General features: G+C 39.2%; 2 protein-coding genes across 2 annotated transcripts; one reads left to right on the forward strand and one right to left on the reverse strand.

The window, feature by feature from the left end:
• Positions 1-371: 371 nt before the first annotated feature.
• Positions 372-3,120, forward strand: LOC103138044 (growth arrest-specific protein 1). The gene has a single exon (XM_007552109.2). The coding sequence runs from the start codon at positions 882-884 to the stop codon at positions 1,623-1,625; it is 744 nt and encodes a 247-aa protein (XP_007552171.1). The 5' UTR covers positions 372-881; the 3' UTR covers positions 1,626-3,120.
• Positions 3,121-6,599: 3,479 nt separating this feature from the next.
• ulk3 (unc-51 like kinase 3) lies at positions 6,600-24,338 on the reverse strand. Its single transcript, XM_007552110.2, has 17 exons — positions 24,249-24,338; positions 23,555-23,696; positions 23,242-23,382; positions 22,436-22,556; positions 22,119-22,214; positions 21,449-21,592; positions 19,429-19,511; positions 18,540-18,695; positions 18,297-18,402; positions 18,133-18,173; positions 16,754-16,856; positions 15,540-15,604; positions 14,676-14,754; positions 13,079-13,119; positions 9,382-9,429; positions 9,175-9,238; positions 6,600-7,542 (listed from the first exon to the last, which is right to left on the reverse strand). Exons 2-17 carry the CDS (start codon positions 23,657-23,659, stop codon positions 7,526-7,528), a joined length of 1,410 nt encoding a protein of 469 aa, XP_007552172.1. The 5' UTR covers positions 23,660-23,696; positions 24,249-24,338; the 3' UTR covers positions 6,600-7,525.
• Between the last annotated feature and the right edge of the window lie 390 nt (positions 24,339-24,728).

Genomic DNA, 24,728 nt, shown 5'->3' on the forward strand with positions numbered 1-24,728 from the left:
AAAATTAAAGGTAAACACAAACGCCACAAACCTGACACTTTTCTCTCTCTCTCTCTCTCTCTCTCTTTCCCTTTGCGATAAATAAATAAAACGTAGCCTATATTAATTTCCTTCTTACTCCACAAATACGCACTACTTTGTGTTGGTCTATCTATCACATGAAATCCAAGTAAACCACACTGAAGTGTGGGCTTGAATTTGACATGTCAGACAATATGATTACTTTACCAGTGCGCTGCAGTTTCTCGGATTTGTGGAGCTGGAAGCGGGTTTCCAATCTGCGACCAATCATTGGCCAGGATAGTAAATGAAAGAAGAGAAAAGGAGGGGAGCCAGAGGGAAAAGAGGGGAGAGGGGGGGGGGGACTTTTTCCTTTCTTTTTTTCGACAGAGGGAGGGGTGTTGTGGAGAAATGCTCGGCGGACCGTGAAGCGTTACAGCCAGAAGCAGGACAAAGACGCGAGTAGCGGGGCAGCATGACAGAACTATGTCTTCAAAAACTACTCTGGGAAGCGTGGATGGATGCTAAAAGTTATACTTTTTGAGTGAAGCGAACCGAGGAGTTGTGAGAAACATTAGTACTAAGAGCGGAACTCTTGTTGACTTTGGATAGCTCTCAGACTGCAGTCCGGAGGATCCTGGTTTGGAAAGCGCACACTTCCAGAGATGACTGTTTCTGCGCTCTTTCTCTACTTCGCAGCCGCTCCTGGTTGTTTCTGCTGTTACGAAGCCCGGCAACAGGAAGCGAGACCAACACCGGTGCAGGTTTGTGGAACATTTGCACAAACACCTCGTTGGTAACAAAAACTCCGTCGGACCTTCGCTTGCTTGACTTGTTCCGATCCTGATGTGCTCGTCACACGCCTCAAACTTCAGCCAAGCATGAGATGTCAGTGCAGCTCGCTGGCGCTTCTCCTGTGGCTGCTGGTGGCTTTGGACGCCCAGCTAGTTTGCTGGCAGGCGATCCTGAAGTGCCACAACGAGCCCGAGTGTGAGCTCGCCTACAACCAGTACTTGGCGGCATGCGAGGGGAACATCCATGGGACGAGGAGCCAGTGCCCGAGCCACTGCATCCAGGCGCTAATCCGGCTCAACAACACCCGCAGCGGGCCGGATCTGGAGACCTGCGACTGCGCGCAGGACCCGAGCTGCCTCGGCGCGAAGCGGGCCATCGAGCCGTGCCTTCCCCGCAGACACCCCAGCGATGCAGGGGGCATCGGCTGCATGGAGGCCCGCCAGCGGTGTGAGGAGGACAGCAGCTGCCACGCCTCTCTCACGGCCTACCTGTCGTACTGCGGGCAGCTGTTCAACGGCAGGCGGTGCTCCTCCAGGTGCAAGGCCACCATCCAGCAGATGCTGTTCATCCCGAACGGCATGCTGCTGAACCGCTGCGTTTGTGACGGCGTGGAGAGACCTTTCTGCGAGGTAGTCAAGGAGAACATGAGCAAACTTTGCTCCATCGGGGACCACAGCGCTGCTTCCGACCAGCCTGAAGTTGAGGAGATCTACGACGATGAGGATGACGATCGAAAAGTTGACAGAGATGAGGGTTACACTGGCAGCTCCTCTGCGTGCCAGAGGTTACCCAGCTTCCTGATGTTTGTCTTTCTATGGATATTATTCTGAGGAGATGGATTGCCGACTGGAATGTTTGGATTTATCAATCAAAGGGAGACCCTTTTTCTTTGAGAGCGCAAACCCCACGATGAAGGTTACGGCTGGGCCTCTCTGACACAGAGCGCAGAAAGTGTTGTCAAAAATACCTTAACTGTTTTTCCTTTTACGTGAAAGGAAATGACCTGAAGCAGACTTTTGTTGGGAACATTTTGAGTGCCTTTAAACAGCTCTTGTTTATTTGGTTAGCTTTCATTGCTTCTTAAAGTGTGGCTTTATTAAGACTTTAGGCAAACACTGGAGCCGTTCAGCCTCTGTTTGCTCTCCTCTCCATTGCAGAGGCCTTAGCATTGTTGCAGTAACCACACTTCAAATATTTGTGGGAACCCGGACAGGCGAGGGTGTGGGTCTGACTACTTAAATTAACTGAAGTGCTTCTCTAGCACTCCTGCTTGTCCCCCTCCCCCATCCAGAGATTGTTTTATTGAACTCTTCCTGACTTCTCCCCAACCCTCTCTTCCTCCTCTCTGCAGCCTGGACCCCCTAAAAGCTTTTAAAAGCTCCCTGACTTTATTATTGCTTTCACACGGCCACAACACTTTGAGAGAATCTGTCAGCTGCCAAAATGGGTGAACATAAAATGTCTGCATTTTGTTCTCAGCTTTTGCTGAAGTCATCAAAAAGCAGAACTTTTCTCTTAACCCAATTTGTAGTTTAAAACACGAGGAAATGTCTTCATTTATTGAAAAACATGAAGTAGGGGAGTAAAATCATTATCTAAGTACACACTTCACAATTATAATAAAAAGTTATGCAGACATAAAATAAAATAAAAAAAATGAGGAAATGAGGCATCCTGGAGAGTTAAATGTGTGTTTCTGTCTTATTTAAGGATATCTTAATTGATTTTTATTTTTTTGTCACCAGTTTCTTTTGTAAATGTCTGTAAACAGGCAAAGCTCAAAATAGCACAAGAGATTGTTACTTGCACAAATTCACAGTGAGGTTTATTGCTTTCAAACACATGCCTTGAATGCTTTTACAGTGCTAGTTTTAGGCTGCGTGAATTAGCCTCGCACCACATTTAAACCGAGGTGCTAATGTGACCCATTTAAACGTCTGCACCGATAGAAAACGTGATTCAAACCAGCGTTTGTTTGTTTTTTCACTCTCATCCCATCTCTTCCTCGTCGTTGAGCTGTTTAGTCATGGAGGGAAAGTTGCAGTGATGCTGCCGTCTTTGCCACTTGAAATTAAATCTTGAGCTATGTTTTGTGTTAAATTATAAATCTAGAATATGAAGAACGTGTATCTATTTTACAATTGTGTGCAGTAAAAAAAAAAAAAAGGGTTTCACCTACATCCAATTAGGATAAACATACAAATGTAGATCAGATTCAGTCTGAAGAAGCCAGAGAGTTTTGCATTGTTTCTAGAAAAGTAGCAATAATATGAATTCAGAGAAAGCTCTTCCCCATGGAGGTTTTATAATAAAATATGTGTGACCTAAACAAGTGTCATGTTGTGTTTTGTCAAAGGAGTGAATCAGTATATGGAGTTTTAAAGACAATATGTCTGGGTTATTATTTGTTTGCCATACATTTCGTCAAAACCTGAGGAGAATTTTTAATCTGTATGTGTGCAAAGCCTGTAGTGATACCACAGAGATTTGGAGCTGTGATTGGAGCAAAAGGTAGTTCTACAAAGTTTTGACTCAGTGGGGCTAAGCACATCTGCACCCCCACTCTTCATTTTTTCATGTATTATTTCCCTTTTCACTTCGCAATTATGACTTGCTTTGTTTTGCTTTATCGCGTTAAATCACAGTAAATAATATAGAGGTTTGTTGTAACGTGAGAAAATGTAAAACGTTCAAAAGGTGCAACCACTTTTCCTGCGCATGGTGAAAGGTTTACTTAATCTGTCAGATAAAGCAACTGAACAAAATATTCAGTCATCCATCCATCATGCGCATTCATTTGATTTATTTTGTAGCAAACAAAACAAGTCAAATATATGGCACTAGATTATGTTTTTTTGTTTGTTTAAAAGTTGGACTATTACAACTAACAGATCATCTGGTTGGCAATTTTTTTTTTTTTTTTTTTTTACACTTTCAGTAACATTCTAGATATTCCAATTGTTTTCTAGTCATGTCATTGAGTTGATCTGATTTCCCTGAGAAAACGGTTTGATTGCCCAGATATTATTGTCCGGGGAAAAAAATCAGTTCATCAGCAAAATCGTGCACTTTCAATCATTGTAGCACAATAGTTTTTTGTTTTTTTTTATCACTGCCTCTTTTTAGTCCACTAGAATGTTGTTTTGTTCTTTTTAGAAACAAAACAGTTGTTTCTAAAAAGGTATAGTCTACAGAAAGACTTAATGGCAGAAAGGTCTAGTCTGACCTTCCTGCCATTAATTACTGCAATTCAACTTTTAAAGTTTCTGTCATATCTGTGACTTTATATTCAAAGTAAAACAGCTGATGTCTTCCAGGTAATTGATTTTATACTTTTTTGCAAGGGTATGTCCTCATGCTCTCATTGACATCATGAAATACAACAAATGACCACCAAATATAAGAATGTATTGTCAAACTGTCTTTCCTGTTTCAGCGTTACACTGTCTCACTAAGCCCTGTATGTGGCTGTTTTCCCTGCTGATTCTTAAGGGATTAGGTCAGTGTAATTGAAACCTAGTGAGGAATTTTAAGTGTCTAGTCATTGCTCAATCCACTTTTACTGGAAACAAATGGTAGTTCAGGAGTCTATGTTAAGGCTTCAGTTAAAATGATACCATCAGCCCTGTAAGAAAAACTGTTAAAAGCTTTACTTGGCATTTTAGACGTCGACAACATGACCCACTTTAAAAGCGAGTTGCCATTTGGAGCTTCTAAGATATCTACAAGTCATTGACAAACTATAAAAGAGCCATAAGGTGTTGCTGCTTAGTGTGAGCAACACATCTGTTCTGTCAGAACAAATGTGAACGGGCAATAGCAGGTGGGGAAGAATAAACGCTAAACCCATCATTTATTTGAAGGCTGATATATTGCCTTATTAAAGTATTTATACTATTTGTACTTTTTCACAGTCATGCCATCTCAAAATCAAAATCTACAATGCATATTATGTTGATGTTAAGTGACACTCAAGCATTAAGTAGTGCGTAATTGTGAAGTGGGAGGAAAATACCATGAAGCCTAAAATATTTTTCTTAAAAAAATAGTCTGAAAAGAGTTGCTTGCTGTCTAACCAGCTTGTTGAAAATAGCAAAATATGACTTCTTAAGGCTTTCTTTCAAAAGCAGCTGCATGTATAATAACCACAAATTACGCACAGATACCCTCTACCAGTTCTGAAGGCTACTGGTTGCACTGGTTTATTTAGGGGTATCAGAGTAAACGGGACTGGAATACACAGGAACTCCACACTTTTCAGATTTTTATTTGTAAAACAATGAGGAAATGAAAGCCAGAAATGCCTCCATCACAATAACATGTTACTTTGTGTTCGTCCATAGCATCAAATCTTGATCAAATACATTGAAGTTTGAAGTTGTTTGACTAAATGTATATAAGTTGATGTTGTGAGAAGCCTTTTGCATTCCGCTCCATGTGAGCAAACAGGTGGCAGAGTTTCGTGTCTCCAAGCACTGAACAGATTGTCTTAATTTTGTTTTAGCTGAGGGGTGGCTCTGTGACAGTGAGAGTGATTTAAAGTGACTCACAGCTACAGAGCAGCATTATTACATCCAGTTTACAGAGGCTGTCTTCAGTTCAGTCTGTCTTAATCACTGCCAGGCATCCCAAGGTTCTCCAAAACAACCAGCCCCCCCATCAAATCCCTCCTGGCCTTCCTCCAGCCAATTCTGGGAGCAAAATCAAAACAAACATGGCCAGAGAAGCCTTGGGGACTTGAGTGTTTTTGGTGGGGTTGGGGGTTACAGAGGGAGCAGTGTGCTGGAGCCCATTTTCTAAATTATCTTTATTCAATATTCCTTTAAAACAACCCTCAACCCAACCACCCCCACACCGTAGACCCACACTCTTCTGTCCACGGCTCCAGAGTGAGAGCCACCCCCGGGGATTTCGAGGCTCTTGTCTCGCAGTAGAACACAATGTTCCATTTATGACAGCTGTTGGAGAACAGTGAATGACCAGCTTGCTCTGTGTGGGGATCATGAGGTCCAGGTTATCCAGTCCAAACTGCAAAGACCTGTCTTTGTGCAGGACACTGATATCAGGTCCAAACAGGGAAAAGGAAAAGTGGGGTTTCTGGTGTGATTGGACCTGAAACAAAATGGAGGCAAATCAGAGCCACAGAGGTGCAGGTTGTGGTTCAGGGGAAAACTGGGTTATGTTTTCCATCTCTAGATGCCCCCACCCCCTCTCTCTGGGCTGTATTACTGGAAGAGCCTTCACAAAACTTTTTTTTTTATTTTTTTTTTATGTGGGGCAACATAAATTGGCAGCACTCCCAGAATTAAGCAACAAAGAAATCATAAGGGTCACAAATGGAGCCAAAGTTCTCCTGGCGGCAACTTGTTCATGGCGGCAACTTGTTCATGTCCTGATTAAAGCGAAGAAGCCGAGCCAAACGGTGATGGCACCCACAGCCAATTAGAGCTACGTGCCGCATGGTTCTCCGTCCTGGATGTTTCAAATCAGAGCTGCGTAGCTCTCTCTTTTACACCAAAAGCTTTTACAGCTGGTGTGACAGGTGGAACGTGTCTCGAGTTTTCTGTAATTTCTCATAACATCTTTGTTTTTCCAGGATTCTTTGCTTACACCATGGAGTCCATGCTTACCTCTAGCATATGATCCCAGCAGTTTTGCTTTCAAAGACTTTTAAAAATGTAACTGTTAAAATGGCATCGACAATTGGGCAGAAAAGAAAAAACTAACTTTGAAGATCAGGTTTTTTTTTTGTATAATATGCAGCTTTATTATCATTTTGTCTCCCAATAAATACATAATAAAAACAGGTTTGGTATTTTATTTAAAAAAAAAAGCAAACCATACAGCAGAGTGGAAATTGCAGCTGCCTAAAAATCTTCGCTTTAAGGACATTTTTTACAGCTGGATCCAACGTACAAAAGAAGTCAGCATACTTGTTAATCTTTACCAGAAGCCTTGAAGGATTTGTGAGATACAGATACAGATCCCCCACCCAACTAAACACGCCAGTGCAAGTGAAGCAGAAGTTGCACCTCTGATGAGGATTCAGTCAGTGATGAGAGCATGATGAGCCTGTGGTTGACCCACAGTACAGGCGATGGAGAAGGGCTTGCACAAATCTGACTAGTTAACAGTACATTTCTAAACACCAGTGATTAAACATTACAGTTCATATTTGATTGTGTTTGCTTTTCGTGCAGCTCCTAAGCATGCTGAGAGGACCTGTAGATGTCGTGTGATAACTAATGCAGCGGTCTCAGTTTAACTCATTTAGCATAACAGTGTTGGTATTGTCAGACAAGCTGTCCAGAATTTACATATCAATGGTGTGTCTGGAGGAGGGGATTGAGGCTCGGCTCGCTAGCAACACACAGTAAAAGGTAGGAAACTTTCACATTCACCAGTGTGCAAATCCAAAATTCAAGAGCTACTTTTTCAGGACTTTAGCACCCTCCTGTCTCCCTTATTAAAAATGAAACAACAACATTTAAGCTGAGTCCTTTACCTGCCAATTCATTTGGTTTAGGGACCTTTAAAGCAGCAGCCAAAACATTGTCCACCTTTGGTTGGCAGCTGTCACATCCCACCCAGATAGTGTGCTCAGTTGGTTAGGATGTGGTGTGCTTTGGCCCCTGCAAAGGCCTGGTGTGGTGAGGTCGCCGTGTCCATCCTGAACACTGACGGACGACCCACAGAGCATTCCTGGGTTTCACAGCTGCTGCTGCCCCGCTCACTGCAAGCTGCACGCTGAAAAGGAACAGGAGACTCATGTTATTCATCAATGCCACACGCTCCAAATAAAAAGGGCTTCCCATCATAATTTAGGTAATTCATAAGGACAGGGTGGTAATCACATTTGTCATTATGTATCATGTGATGATGATATATCATTGAGAAGTTAATTGATTTCAGTAATCCTATACAAAAAGTCATTAATTATACAAATTTGTTATGCACAGTGATGCTTTCTGAGCATTTATCTCATTTGATTTTGAGGATTATGGTTTACATTTAATGAAATCCTGTAATTCAGTTCATTAGTCAGAATACGACACATGACCAATGATGCATTATTTTTGTAAAGTGACACGGTGGACAAACACCAGCAGATGACACGACTCCTCAGATCAGTCCAGTGTGGAAACTTCACACTGGACTTCAAGCAACTCTTCACTCTTTCTCCAAAGAGTGTGAGAATTTACATTTCAAATCAAATGCAAACTTTGGACTAGTGAGCTACAGTCCAGTCCTTTTTCACCGTACCCCTCCAGGTTCAGGAGTGACTTTACACAAGCAGTGAGAGTTGCAGCCCGTGTATTGGATGAGTCTGAGTGTGGCGACTCTTGAAGGAACAGTCTACACCTTGTGAGATTTCCACTAAAGGCTTTTGTCAGCCCTGTGGCTTGTGCACCATTCTTTGGCAAAATATTTTCCATCCACTCAACTTTCTAATAATATAACTTTCATTCATTACTCTATGAAGAAGTAGCTTCCTTGTTGTGGGGAGTGTCAGTGACTGTCAGACACTCAGGGTTACAGTGTGATGATTCTCAGTATTTTGCTGCATATTCTGGTGGAGTCTCAGGCCACCAGACAGGCATGGGCGTTGCTGCGACCCACTCTGGAGCAGCTGCTGTTGGATCCAGGCCAGCTGGTAAGCCCGACTGTAGTTTGGTTTCATTAAAACAACAGCGGCAGGGTAAGAAGCCACATTCTTCATAAAGCTCGAGCAGCCTGCTGACTTCTTAGTGCCCTCCCCTGCCCCCCTTTCCTTATTTTTTTTTAATTCATAATTCCTGAGGAATTTATTTCTGAGAACAGGATATTGTCTGGGCTTTAGGTATCCACCAGCAATCTTGGAGTTAAGCCCAGAAAATACTCTGAATTAGGACTTTGTCTATATATGTAACCACTGTGGAGATCCAGGTATATTAAAAACCAAGTAATGGGACGCTGTGGTCCAGCTGCATATGAAAATATGTAACAACATCCAGCCGCTGAGTATTTAATAGAAATAAGAAGCTGTTATTTCTCCAAGGGTTTGTGTTTTAAGGGTCAGTCTTTCTTTGCATCATATTTCATTTTCACAAGTTGGGTTTTACAAGAGCCACCGAGCTGCACAGAGCTGTCCAAAAGCAAAATCAAAGAGCCTGAACGCCCTACAGGGTGGCAAGCAACACAGCACGATGATGGTTCATATTTAACCAGTGGAAAAACCGTTAATGAAAGGATATTTTATTGCAGTTTGTGGCACCAAATGCTTGCCATATTCCTCTAACAGCCCCGCTATGTTTTTACTTATCAGCGTAACTGCAAACACTGGAGTACAACGCTGCTGGTTTAGTGAAATGGTTTACTCAGCGCAGCAGGGAAACTCACAGCTTCTGACAGATTCTGCAAGAGACTCCCGATCCAGAGACACATCCCTCTCAGTCTCTTCCATCTGAAAATGAAGACAAACAACAATCTACTGAAGTTAAGTTCATCATCAGCATTCTATGAACCAGTTTATTACCATTTAAAAAGAAGTCAAAATAAGTAACTATCCTTAGATAATTGCTTGACAGTAAAACCAGTATATTTTACCTTGATATGCTTCTTGAGGTATTCAGCTCGGGCCATGAGGCTTTTTATCTGACAGGAGACATAAAAGTTCCCATAAATAACATTATGCGCCCTGAAAACAAGGGTGTGTTCACTACAGTTTCTAACTTTTATAGAGAGCACAATTTTTGCTGATGTTATTTTAGTGATGGCTCCAGAGGCAGATGTGGGGAATTCATCTAATATAATCAAATATCAGGGCAGCATGTGACTCAGAGAAAGTGCAGCTGGCCCTTTCTCTGGGTTTGATTCCCATTCCGGGGTCATTTACTGCATGGCCTCCCCTTCTTTCAAACTACTACTGGGTAAAGGCCACGTGACAAAAAAACACAACTTACTAAAATATCCAAGCTATATTTAAATATTTGCACATGTCAGAACAAAACCCCCAATGAGTTTAACATACAATCCTTTGCAAAACGATATTTTTTTAAACATTTATTACATTACATTATTAGTACGTGTGACAAAGCAACATAAAGTAGTGCATTATTGTGAAGTATAAGGAAAATGATATGATGGACTATATTTGCTATATTTACTAATCAGACTAGTAAGAGGGGGTGAACATATGTGCACACCACACATTTAAGATGATTTGTTTTCCTTCCACTTTTAAAAAAAATCCCAAAGTTTGAGTAGCATCAATAATTTAGCATAACAAAAATGTGACTGATTACAATCTGACATTTAACTCTTGCAAAGGTTTTCCACATTTTTCTTTGTTATTTTTTATAGGTCATGTGTTAAACATTTGCCACTGGAAACAGCTGTTAGCAGGTTGCTATAAATCCTCTGGTGATCCAGAAGGTTCTTGACTCTGTGACACCTGCATGTGTCATCAAACCTTCTTGGGTTGAGCTGCAGCAGCATTTACAGATTGAACTAACAAACTGCAAACACCTAAGAGCTCTGCAACGTTCCTTCAAGAGTCATTAGATGCAATAATCATTTTAACCGCCGGTTCTCAGGATCCGGTTCCTATCCTGACATTATCTCACCACAAGACTTTAATCAGGATCTCTCTAATCAGCAAGAACAACAAATGTGGGAGACATACATGTGTAAGCGGAACATGACGCTAGAAGACAAAAAAAAGCTATGAGGAGCCAGAATAGGAAACTCTAAAAGAAGGAGTTTCTAAAATAGTTATGAACACAAACTGAGGCAGCGTGTGTCGGCTGCTTTGGGTTCTAACAAACACACATGCTTTTAATTTGCCCCTCTCTTCCCGAACACCGCCTCCCGATGCTGCATTAGATTATTACAACCGCATCTGAATTTACTTAAGGCAAGCACCCATAAAACTTCAAACAGGGAGGTCCATGAGGCCCACTCAGGGCCCTGCCCTCCCTTTTGGGGTTTGTTGGTGAAATATGATGTTTTGTTGGTTCAGCTGCTAGATAAACAATGGCCCAAAAGAAAACACTTACAGAGCATCAACAGAAAATCTACACAGGTAATAAAAGTCTCATTTGAGGGTTCTGAGGGATTGTTTTCTGTTCTAATGAAGGTCTTTCTAGATTATCAAAATGTACAATCATGCAAGAATTTTCTGATATTTTTCATTCGATTCTAAGAATTTTCAATTTCTCTTCATTTATACAAAAATGTATTTTCTCACCAAAGAGCTCTATAATGTCGCAGCCAAACAGTTTTGGAAACTCAAATTTAGCACGCTCTAGATCTGCTATAAAAGCTTGAGATGTCATATTTTTGAGTAAAATTTGGCTTGCTGATTACATGTCTGATAAAGGTCATTCATGCCTAATTACTAATTTTGGCTGGGGAGTCAAATCGAGGATGGCAGCTGGTGGTTCTCTCCGCCATATGAGAATTATAACATGGTGCTGTGGTGTTGGCGACTTTAGCTGCTGCAGAAATATCTCAGAGTTCTGGCATTATTTTCATAGCTTGGTTTGTCTTGGTCACGTGAAGTCTGACAACACAGTAAAAACGGACAGTTTCTCATGTTTTCAGTATCTTCACTTTTATAGGACACAACCAGCTGTAGCTCATAAAGCTACATTGACAAGATAAATCTGATATGACAGCTGTGTCTCTTTAACTGTCTTCAATAAACTTTAGTAGGCATATATGTGTTAGCTGGAAGGGAAGGGCCTAACAATGAACCATCCCTATACTTTTTCATGTGACATAATAGTTGAATGTGTTCAATTTAAGAAACTGTCAACAACAGTGGCTCATTTTCACTGACAGACTTTACCGACTCCATGAAATTCATTTGTGACGGTGTGTTCACTGGGGGTGAACCAACTGCAGTTTTCTGGCTGATCAACAATCGCTAAAAAGCCTGATGCGATTTTGGATGATACCGATTTTTTTTGTTTGAACACTTGCTAAATATAGCAACGCAATTGATAAGTTGGCAACAGTGGGGTGACTACTGTTTAGCGCGCACATGAAAAAGTGACCTTCTAGTAACGTCTACGGAGCACAACTTAAAGCAGGCACTCCTGCATTTAAATATCTAGCAGGTAAATGAATGTTCATTATAATTGCAAACAAATTTGACCCTATGTGGTATCAGTCTAACTAAATGATGGGGTTTGAATGAATCAATCAAATCAATCAAATTTTATTTGTATAGCACATTTCAGCATCAAGGCATTTCAAGGTGCTTTACATAATTAAAAACAAAATAAAAACAGCATGTGACATTGAATAAACAGTAAGAAAGAGAGTCTGAATGTGATTGATCTGAATTATTACCAATCTTAGCCTTATCTAATCAAAGCAAAAAGTTCCACATAAAGTCTGTATTTTCCAACAACACATGTTTTCAGGGTTTTTTTTTTTTTTTTGCATCACTTCTCACATGTATGATATGTAGATACGTACAAATCTGGAACTAACTTCCAGAAAACTGCAAAACAGCCGAAACACTGAGTTACTTTAAATCAAGGCTAAACCCCACCTGTTTAGAGCTGCCTTTGATTAAAAACAACTGGAACATTTATCAATACATCTGATGTCTAATTAATGATGATTATTCTTGATGATTTTGATGATGGCATTTGACAAAACGTAATGTCTGATGCTTGTTTCATAGTTGGTTATTGTGTGATGTTTTTATCATGTGAAGCACTGTGAACTGCCTTGATTTGACATGTAATGGTTGCTATGGGGACTCAGTGATCCTAAGAAGCCACTCTTTGCTGCAATTTTCCAACAAAAATCGAATTGAATTGAATATTTCTGCCTTGCTGACAGTTATTAAGCCTAAACAGCAATTTATTTATTTATTTTGTTTCCTACATCTTCTTAAATGTGAAGGCCTCTACGGTTTATGGTTGCTGTTGTCTGTCTGTTTTGTTTGGTTTGCGGTGACAAAACACAACCTGATTAGAGCAATCATGTTTAGGAAAAACAATAAAGTTCCTGAGTTGTGAAACTTAATTACCTGAATAACTCACTTCACGGATGTGCAATATTGTCCATAATTGTACAATTTAGTTTAGGCAAGCAACTATGATTGCTTTCACACATAGTTAACATAAATATTTAAAATCATAGAGAAGAGATTGATGCAAATGTGTGATAATAATTATGGAGGATGACTTGTGTTGTTTTCCTCCCTCCTGAATGTTGAGGAAAACAAATATGGTTCATGTGATGGTTATCAGCGAAAAGTAGAGCCGTTTCTTCACCCACTCACCTCACTGTGGAGCAGCTCTCTCCTGCGACCCTGGGGCTCAGCTGCATCAAGTAGAGAGGGAGATAAAAAAAAAACAAAAAGAGCAGAGAAATAATGAAACTAAAATAGGAGGGGAGTCTAGTACCTAATCACTTTTGTTCAAGAAGAGGCGAACTACTAGATTGGATTTCACTAGCGTGTTGACTGGAGGCTGAAGAAGTGGAAATTGTTCTAATCTAGGCCATTGTTTTCACAGTCGGTTGTGCTGGAGGGTAGAGTGGCAGAAAGAGGAGAAAAAGGAGGAGGGCTCTGTGGCAGGGAGGTGCACTGGGGGGCTGCACAGCAAAGAGCTTTTGGGTGAACAAAGAACCAATGTTTTCTCCCAACAATCACTGTGGTGGAATCTGCTGCACAATGACGTGCCCGGACAGTGGGGGAAACAGGAATTGCTTCTCCATAGACAACCTGGAGACCTTTCTTAGCACATCTAATTTGATGTTATAGTCCTGCTTACATAAAGAGTTTCTCCAGTTTCATCCCCTAAACACATTTAAGCAATAAAGTTGTGGCAACTGGGATAATAGTTTTTGTTTGTCTCCAGGTTTCAGTAACACACACAGTTGAAATATGGTGTCTGAAGTGGAAGCAGATGGCAGGACTTTCATACCACACACAGGGCACTGGCAGCCGGTCTCATCCCAGCTCAAAGCCACATCTGGATGACTCTGTTCCACCTCTTCCATTAGGCTGATCTCCGAGATGAGCTCATGAACCAGGCCTAATGGACGCCAAGCCACAGAGTGAGTTGCTGGAGTGTCTTCAGTTACTCCCACGTCTGTCACTTAAAGACTCCAAATCTTCATTACTCCTTCTTGGTGATCTAATCCCGCATTTGAAGTTTCGCCTCTTCCTGTCTACATATGATTTCTGTAGTACCACATTGTTTAGCAAATTTGTAACTTCACCTCCAACAAGGCAGCCCTTCCCCGCCCTAAAGCTGGACAATAAATCAGTAATATATACTGCAATAGACCCGTAATCAAAATCAATAGAAAATACGTCTGTTGGAATATTCAATATTTAGTTTAGAGAATATTCACTGAACTCTGATCCAGAATCGCACAGCATTCTGGGGGATGTAGGCAGAGGACAGGCTTTAGCCAATCAACCTCTCACGCTAAGCTAAGCATGATGAGTGGCATCAACTCACTCACTCATTCATTCTTTGGTTACCTAGCAACAACATGTTGAGTAACTTGTGCAGCAGAATTTAAACTTCGCCCCATGCCTCATAACTACTTAAAAATAAAATGACGTGGACTGAAAACTATGGATAAAACAGGAAATGTTATGCCACTTGTTCGCCAATATTTCGTAGTATAATATCAAATATCATAATACGTTTTTCAACCCTTCTCCGCTCACTAGGCTCATTCTCAGAATGCAGATTGAATGATACATTTTGGGAATATAAAACAGTGTACATTTCTTCCATTGCTTCCTAAAATGTTCCTGAACTTACCTTTGACATCAGTGCAGTGCCTCAGTAATAAAACTAAGGTCAATATGGAATATTGAATTAAATTCTGAACATTCTGCAATAAAAGCATTTGGTTACCTGCTAATGCCAACAGTAGCTCTCCTAAACATTGCTGGTACATATCCAAAGCTTCCAGATCATCTGATTCATTCTCCTCCTATGGAAGCAGATTCAGATGATCAGAACCTGATTTGATACTGCCCAATTATCACAATAAACAAGTCCCATAAAAGCCACATTACTCATTTATTCATTCTTGGTTTTCTAAAGGTTCAGTTTGTAAGAACAACATGGTGAAACTGTTGGAAAAGTATTCACACACTGCTGAACATTTTCATACTTTGTTGCTTTGCAAATACAGACCTCAATGTATTTCATTTGAAATGCATAAGGGATAGAGCAAAATCATAAGGATTATATTCAGACGTTCTTACTGAAGAAACTCTAAAAAGTGTGGTGTGCATTTATATTTAGTCTCCTTTATTCTGATATGTGGTAGTAAAACGCTATGTATAACCAACTACCTGCAAAAATTAACGAACAAGTAAACTGAATGCCCCTGAGTTAGCTATATTACAGCAGTTGTGTCCAAACTTTTTGAATTGTGGGTCAAACTCGCCAAGTTTAAAGTACTCAGGAGCATTTTATAAAATTAAAATGCTCAATAATTTTTCTGTGGATTCTTTTTTATTTTGTCTTCAGCAGTAAATTAAACATGCAGTATTTTATTAAAACAAAGTGGAACAGAACACATTTTCGTAGGAGTTACTGCCTGAAAAGGAGCCTCGGACAGCTGTCTTAATAGTGGATGTATTGCTTCCTAACTTTCTGGGGAAAAATGTTTCTATCTTTTATTGGTATAGAAAATGTTTTAGTCTATTCCCAGTGACACCAACAAGAACATTCTTCAAAAGCCATTGACGTCGTCTCTTAGTGTCTAACCTTGGCAATAGCTGTAGAGGCCATCTCCAAGGCAGCCAGGAGACGAGGTTGGTCTTTAGACATTTCTATAAAAAATAAAAAATAAAATAAATTTCTAAATTCAGTAATAGTGCCTATGAAGAAAAAATAGTAGCTTACAGCTCACAGAAAACTACAGTAAGCTACTTACTGTAGCATACTGTAAGTAAAAGGACTGCTGAAAACGCCAAGGATTCTTGATTTGAATAAATTAGCAACATTAAAAAAGCAGAAAAAAACAGTGCATCCAGTCAGTAGTTTATATACAGTATTAAATGTCATCAATATCCCATTAATTTGATGGTTTGAACTGTTCTCAGGTCTAATAACTGTTTCAAGGGTGGAATAAACAGAAGATACACAATCTCAGTGATTCTTGCAAAAAAAAAAAATGAATAAATAACTGTGTTCCAAAATTTGAATGTAGTGCAGATTTTCTCCACACTTCTGCACACAAACAAATTGCCCCTTAGGAAGTTCCTGAGATAACAATAAATCAGTCAAGTTTGTCTGTATAGTAAATTTCAGCAAGAAGGCAGTTCAAAGTGCATTACATATTAAAAACACAATATTAAGAAGTCATAGAAACAATACACAGCCAATTATTGAAAAGGCAGTGAAATATTACAGATTACAAATATTACATTTTGAGTAGTGCCATCATTAAGATCATCAATAAACGTTGAATATGTTGGTCAATGTTCCATTTATTATGGTTCTAAAGCAACTCTAAACCACATTTTCTTTGCAGTCAATAATAAGATCCTGGCACAATTTTGGGGCCAGTCCTCTTGGCATGTATTTTAGAGCAAAAGCAAAGGCACTGCGGTTGCGGCCTTCTAGACACTAAACGTTAGCATGCCTTGTCCATTGCAAAACCACATTTGTTGAGTGACAGGAATCATTGACTTGCTGGAACACTGTGCCTAAATGTCAATCATCTGACCCAAACTATCACAACCAATAAAAGGATATTAGTTAGGATGGTAAAGAAAAACCCAGGAACCTCCAGGGTTCATTATAGAAAACAACTGTCAGTATCCACAATGTTGTTTAACATCAATACGGACTGAGACTTTTACCAATAAGTTTCACTTGAATGAATATGAAATTTGGAGCTACCCACATGGATAAGCCTTCTGGAAAAAAAGATTTAAGAACTATTTGGAAACAAAGACAAGGGGTTCGCTCTTTACCTCTGAGAACATCTCTGGATGTCTTAGCCTCTTCGAAGCTCCGCTTGTTGTCCGAAGCGAGAAGGGCTTTCAGTTCCTCAGCTCTCGACACATACTGCCTCACCTGTGGGTTGAACCCTTACAATGACTTTATTTGATCAACAAAACATTTTTGCCACTAAAAAGAACGGACAGAGGAAGCATATTGTTGTTATTTGTAGTGTTCAGCAACATATCATAACTGGCTTTACGATACCCTGTTCTTTGACACAGGTGGACAAAAACCTCTGAAACACAAATGTTTTAAAACCTCAACAGCTTTTTGTGCTCAAAAAAAGAAATTTGTTTGAATGCCATCATATGTCAATATCACTGATGTCATTTTATCAATTCAGGAAAAAAACAAAAACAAACGTAATATATTTAAAATAATCCTTGCTTAACTTTAAATAGTGAGTGATGCTTGAAAAAGAGTGGAGACAGGCCTAGTAACTGCATACTATTTTGAAAAGAGTAATATACTCTGGATATTTTTTCTCTATCTCAGGCTAAAGAATGTGTTTTAGAAAAAGTAATAGAATCCAAGTTATTATTAGCTGTCAAATGTGATAAATCTCTTGGGCTACCCCAAGACTGCCTCTGATTGGTTGTCATGACAACTCTTTCCCAAGAATAACACACTGCCAAGAGAAAAAGCTCTGTAAAGCTCTGGGTTCTGTAAAGTGTTTTGGTTGAACACATTTATTTTATTACATTTATCTTGCTTTGCTGCAGAAATATAATTTTTGCCTTTCTTCCAAACATTGGAGGTTTGCTGTTCATCCATTTGTTATTTAAAACCATGATATGGTGCTTAATTCTTTCTCTAGTCATGTTTTTGTTGCTGAAACCTGAGCAATCGAAGTGACTCCAAAACTTGAGATTCATCTAACTTTGTATTTCTTTCCCCAACATTACCATTATGCATTTGAACTTAAAACTAGTCTGAGTTTATTTCTCTAGGATGTTGAGAGATACATAAAATATTGATAAATTTAGACTATAATCAGCTTCAGATTGTTATTTTGAAAGTTAGTCACAACACTGCCTCCTTTTGGCACTGTTTTTTAAAGTAATATTAGAATTACTATCTTCTGTTCTGCTTTTTTGTTTGTGCATTTGTTTTGCTTAATTAAATCATTAGTAAATATGCTTTCGCTTGAGCACAACTACTTTAAAATTATTGCCTACAAGCTCACTATGATTCTTTTTATAATCTTAGTTAAATTGTTACCTTTGCTCCTACATAAATCTTCTCCTTGTTTAATTCTTTAGATTAACTCTGAGATTATGTGACTGACATAAAAATTATTTGCAGAACTTATTCATGCTACAAATATGAAAAGTTCCTTTAGGCCTACCTTCTGCCTGAGGGCATCTTTGCGCTGTCGGTCTGTCTCATCTAAGGAAGAAGAGGAAATATTTCAGAATGAGCATTCCTTCTCAGTTTATTTTGTTTGTGCAAAGAAAGTGCTGTGTAGGAGATAAGCTACAGACAGGATATGAAAGTATATCTTGCCCTTACAGTGAATGGCGGGGACGAAGTGCTCGAGGGCACTGCAGTAGAAAGACAGTGCTTCGGAGTGCTCCCCCTCCTGGTCCTTCTGCACGGCCCACAGCACCAGCTCTTTCTTAAAATACCAAAGAGAAAAAAAAAAAAAAAAAACATCTGTCAGTGTGATCTATTAAAACTACGTAAAATAATAATCGACCTGTAGTGTTTGTGGTGCTAGTTAGTCCACAAGCTGATGCCTTCTCCTTCTCTTACTGCTTTCACTATGCTGTCTGCGCTTGGCATGTGCTCCATATCCAAAAAAGGGTGAGTGAAGAACTCCTCAAAGGTGATCCGGGCATCTGGATTTCGCTCGAGCAGCCTCAACAGAAGGTCTCTGCAGTCCTTGGAGACTCGGGCGCCGGGAGGGAGCTAATGCACAAAACACAACCTTATTATGTTGCGCGCAATTTGCAGGATGATCCAAGAAAAGAAAGGACAGGGCTTTGTTAGCACACAACCTTGTGTCCCACATCTCTACGTTCTGGCAAAAGATGACCTTTAGAGTCAATGTGGATCCCTGGATAATGCACAATGCTCTAATGTGATTCCACAAGTCAAAGCCTAATGCTTGACTTGGGAATTCAGTTGGCATGAAAGCACTTCTTCATCAAAAGTAAACACAGGTGGAACTTCCCAATGCCTAATTCAAACAGGGCTTATTTTGTATGTAACAGAAATCATAAACAGAAATAACCTTTTTGTTTAAAAAAATATTTTGTACATCACAAATCTGAAAAGATACATGATAAACATTCATACAAATAGTTTTGAACATCATGTCTCTATATGCAATTCTCTTCTTCATGTTATCCCAAACAGGCTTTCTAAATGAAAGGGATGGAACCAGCCCTCCACAAATATAAAAACTCTGCCATCTAGTGGTATAAAGGCAGATTGACAAGAAAGAAGCTTCAAACATGACTACACTGATGCCTGTAGGACATTTTAATTTCTCTCATTCCTACTCAGCCTGATTATGTCTGTATATCGGATTAAGAAATTAAATGCAATTTAAAAACAACTTTACTTGTACAATGTTAAAATCTGGCACTGTTTGGAGGAGCAGAACTGACTGCAATTAGTTTAAATTGTAAATGTTTACCTCGACTGGTTGATTGCTTCGTATTTTCTCCTCCAGTTCAGCATATGACTTTGATGCAAATGGAGCTCGTCCAAACAGAGCCTCTGTGTGTACAAAAATAATGGAGAGAAATTTACTGATAGGGATAGATTCCTCTTCAAATCAAACTAAATGAATGACATCAAGCTGATATTATCTGTCAGCAACTTTAAATGTAAAATGAACAGTACTATTATGGAGTTTTAGCATTATGCTCCCCTCCTCTGTATCTTAAGCTACTTTCAGAATTAACTGTTTTAGGATCTCCTGTCATTTTAAATTTAAATTTTCCAGACACCAAAAAGTATTAATTTCTTGCCAGTTTTGAGCGCATGGGCTGTTTTTGCGAGCAGTAGAGACCAAAATGGAAATACGAAAATGTGCAATATGTGAATTTTGAATGATATGACCCCTTTAAGGTCTTTGTAACCTCCGCCTCGGCCTCAAGTCTCCTGCACCTCTGGTAGGTTTTCTATCGCAATTTTCCTGTGTCATATTAACTCCATCCCTTCTCCCATGAACTCTGACCAGCTAATGGCTTTTTTTTAAGTTGGTTTAAGAAATAAAATCCTAATAAACACTGAAATTTGTGGCTAGAATGTAAAAAAAATGTGAGGTTTATGGGATATGAAGACTTTTGCAAGGCACTGTAAATGAGGCTTTAGACCTTTATACAGTACATAACATTTTAAACCTCAGTTCAAATCAATGCTAACTGTCTGAGTCTCCATGAAGAACAAGCAGTGAAATATTAATCAAACAGCTTGCAGCTTTTGTTTAAGTGCCTCTGACTTTTTACCTCAAGATATGCTGCTGATTTGAGTGTGGGTGTTTGTGTACACAATTGTGTGTTTGCACATGATTGAGTGAAGTACTCCCTCTTCCACCAGAAAATGTATTATATTGTTTAAAAGAAAGAACTTCCATGAAGAGAAAATTTGCTTAGTTTAATAAAATATCTGTAAACTGTTGTAAAAGCTGGCTTTAGTTGCTCCTCCTAATATTTCCTAAGGTCATTTATTGTATTAATAGGTCTGTCACAATAACAAATTTTGATGGACAATAAATGGTCCCAGAAGTTATTGCGATTGTTGTTTTGAGACCATTTTCAAGTGACATAACAATAATGGAATAATACAACAAATATGCCTTCTGTATGAAACAACAAAGAAAATGAGTTGTGAAGTCTTGTAAACAAAATTGGCCTTTATAACAGGGAAAAGTTGAGACCAAAGAACTTACCTGCGTATTACCCCTTTAAGGTCATCTACTGTCTTACATCTTTTACATGTACCTGTTCTCAGAGTGCAAATTGGTCACACTTCATTTCCTCTCTCTATTCTAACCAGTTTCCACAGTATTTTGAATGTTTAACATTTGAAAACAGGAATAGTCCCAAGCGGCACTGACTGGCTGCTAATTGTTAATCATCCTGTGGTGCTCATTCAAATCATTGCTTCTCCAACTGGAAAATCACTAAATGCAATAATGCAGAGGAGATAACGAAGTTTGATAGATTGATGTGAAAGTGCAAATTTTTTAGATGTTGCATAAAAGAAACTGAACTGAGTAGTGAGTTGTGTTTGAGCTACCTGAAAAATTCTAATTTCCAAACACAATCTGATGTCAAGAGCTCCAATCAATGGAAATAGTCTAGTTTGTGGCTGCAACATTATGACTTTATTACTGTAATATTAATCCTATAAAGGGCCCTTCACCAGCCTGCCATTACATGATTAATGGTGCAATTCTGTTCTGACCTACTGAGCGCGCTCCTTCGAGCCGGCAGGTCCACTCGTGTGATTAATCTTTTCTTGCGAAAAGGCAGCCCTGTCAGGTTGTTATTAATAGCCATTAGAGGGGGCTCACACTCCATAGCTCAAGACCTGAGCGGTGTATATAAATTCACGTTAGCGAATGAAGATAGTGTAAATGGCTAATCTGAAGACGTGCGTTTTTCATCTTGGAGGATTTCAAAAGAGATTTTTCAAAAAGCACTCACCGTAAAGAATGACGCCGACTGACCACAGATCCACTCTAGAGTCATACTGGCGTCGGCACACCATCTCAGGAGCCATGTAGAGAGGTGAGCCTCTCAGCACACACTTCTCATCCCACGGTGACATGTACTGGGCAAACCCAAAATCTAGACAGCAAGTCAAAATATTAAGCAATATGTTCTCCGTAAACAATGATGCTTGTACAGTCCTTTGCAAAAGTATTACTTGAAAAGTATTACTCCTGTAATGTGTTCACATATTACAAATAAATACTGCATGCTGTGTTAGAGAGAAGTTATTCCACATATTTGATGTGTCCGCTATAAGGCTTGTGGCAAACTTTAGACTGCTAAAAAGAAAAAATACTTTAAATATCCAGTGATTTTCATTTAAACAATGGCTTTCTTATGTTCTAAGAAACATAACTCTTCTATTAAAGTCAGATTTGTGGAATGTACAGTTGCCCTGTCAACACATAATTTCCGCCTGTCAGTTTCATCGTTATTCCTTATAATCCCAACAAAACACGCTGAGGTTTGTCGTTTTAACCTGCATAAAGGTAAAAATGATCAAAGAATCTACATGCTTTTGCAAGGGATAGCTTCTATTAATTGTCTGTGTAGTAAATTCATAAGGGTTTGTGTTCAGTTTTTTAGGTGGGAATGAGATCACCTGCCAGTTTGAGGACCGAGCCGCTCAGTAGAATATTCTGGGGCTTCAAATCCAAGTGTGAGATATTCCGTTCATGAAGAAACTGAAGAGCGCAGGCTGTTTGTGCACAAATATGTAAACGTCACATAAAAAGACATGATCAGAAATGCTACTGGCTCTAAAAAGAAAAGTATACATTTTAAACAAATCATGCAAAATAATTAAAATATATTAATAGCAGAAAAAAGAAAAAGTTTCAAACCATATTTCTTTACATGGTTGGGCTTAATGTGTGCAACATTTGAAAATATGACTTGTTTAAACTTGGAATGCCTTACCTATCTGCTGCAGGAAGCGCCGAGCCACACTCTCAGGTAAAATCCTGCGACTGCGAATAAATCGGGAGAGATCGCCACCTGAACACCATTCCAGGATTAAATAGATGTTCTCCGCATCCCACTGAAAAAAAAAGAGAAGAAAAATATTAAAGATTAGCTGTGAGGTCTGAAATCTTCTTATTGCAACTTTCAGCACTCACATCATAACACCGTGAGTGAGCATAAATAGTGTCTCAATTGGAAACACTCTTCTCCCCCTGGATAATGAAACAATTGATGGATAAATCAACGATAAAAAGGTGAAGAAAAGGGCCACAACATGACCTATGCATGTCTAGGATAGGTAGCTTCAGTAGAGTCTATACAACCTGACCATTCAGGTAATTATAGGTGCAACTTGTGAGAACAAACGTCGTCAGGTAATAAAATGTTTTGTTTCTACAGTCTTTAAAATTTTATGTGTTCTCTGATGTCCAAAGATTATGTTAATAATTAATCACTCTATCCAAAAGTCACTCCTGACTGTTTACCCATCTACTATGTATAGAGTTTCAGACATGGTTATGAACAAAATGATCATAAGGTAAAGGTCTGACCACATCTGAAAAGAAAAAGCTGTAAATTGGTGATATATGACATTCAAAAAAAGAATGTTAGATATTCAAACCTCACCATTTTGCTGTACAGCAACACAAGACTGCTTGATGAGTAAGACTGTACACTCTATTGTGTAAAAGTACAGAGCATACTTTCACATGCTAAAATTGGATGTGTGATTACAAAGCAATTGTTCTACAAGCACATACCTGGAAGTCTTTGAGTTGGACTATATGAGGATGACGCACAGTCTTCAAGATTTCAATCTCCGTGAGAAGGTTTTCTGTTGAGGCCTTGTTGAGAGTTTTCTTCCCTACAACTTTCACTGCCACCACTTCTCGACTGTTCCCCTGTTAGATCACAATGAAGAGCTTAGATATCACTCTTTAAAAGTTGTAAAGACCATCAAGTCAAATCAAAACAGAAAACTTGAAAATCTAAAACAAATAATAATAATAAGAAGAAACATTTAACTTACATAGACATACAGAAAGGCTTCCGTTTCCTCTTTCCTAAACTCACCTTTCTGTAGGCTTTGTAGACAGTAGCATACGTGCCGCTGCCCAGGCGCTCTGTCAGGATGAAGTCTGCTAGTTTTGGAGGGGCAAAACTGGAGGTTGAGGCCATGCTCACAGAGCAACATCAGAGGTTCCCACAGTCACTTCTGTGATGCAAAGTCAACATGTTGCTGTTAACTATTATATACACTGGTCTTTCAACCTTTATTTGGAGGGTGAGGTCAACAGCTTATCCACATCTCTCTGCTTTATACTGGTTAAATTGTCATAATCACTTGGTTTATAGCTCATTTACATCATAGGTTTAATGTCCCCTCCTTATCATTTAGCAGCACTGTTTCAACTCTGTACACAGGTATCCAATATCCTAAGTTACTTTAACTGCTAATAGCTGTTGCTTCATGTAGCTCGAAAGCATAAAACATGTATACGATTTAGAGACGCGTGTTAAAGTCTTTGAAACAAGAAAACAGCAGACGGGCTACTTATAAAACTAAATCTGTTTCAGCTGTTGCTGTTGCTGTGCTGGCTACCCAAACTATAGCTAGCTAATATACACCACTGACTGCAATACCACTGAAATACACAACACCAGTGTTTTAAGTCTCTAGCTACCTTTAAATACAACTGAAGTACTCATAACGTTTCGTGGTTAATAAGAAAAATAAGTAACACGTATTCAAACAGTTTCCACAAACCTGTAGGCAAATCCACCGCACATGAATGAAATGTTTACATTGCTGCTGACAGGCAGCTGACGAGGAAATACGTCTCAAACTTTGTTACTGCCCCCCAGTGGAAGGCTCTGCTATTGCAGCTTGATGGTAGAGTAAAGTGATCTAACCCTATAATGAATAAAGTTCAATAACAACACAGGAATATTAGGTAATATGTTGGTTTGTTTTGCCTTGGAGCTCTCTCAGATGTCAGATCCTCATTTTCCTCAGCATACCCCTCTATCTCTCTCCCTTCTTTGAGAAAAAAAAATGTTTTTGTATGTAAACATATGTTTTAACTCTCAGTCCTTCCTTTCTTGACATTTACACTCATTTAACATAAATATTAGCTCCAGAACTCTATCTCTCTATCATAGAGTTGTGGAGCACTTCAGCCTTTCAAAACTAACTCAAGAAAAGTAATAAAAAAAATTTTGGTTAGTGAAAGCTATAAACTCAAAT

This window comes from Poecilia formosa, unplaced genomic scaffold (assembly GCF_000485575.1).
Source record: "Poecilia formosa unplaced genomic scaffold, Poecilia_formosa-5.1.2 Scaffold46, whole genome shotgun sequence".
Classification (NCBI taxonomy): domain Eukaryota; kingdom Metazoa; phylum Chordata; class Actinopteri; order Cyprinodontiformes; family Poeciliidae; genus Poecilia; species Poecilia formosa.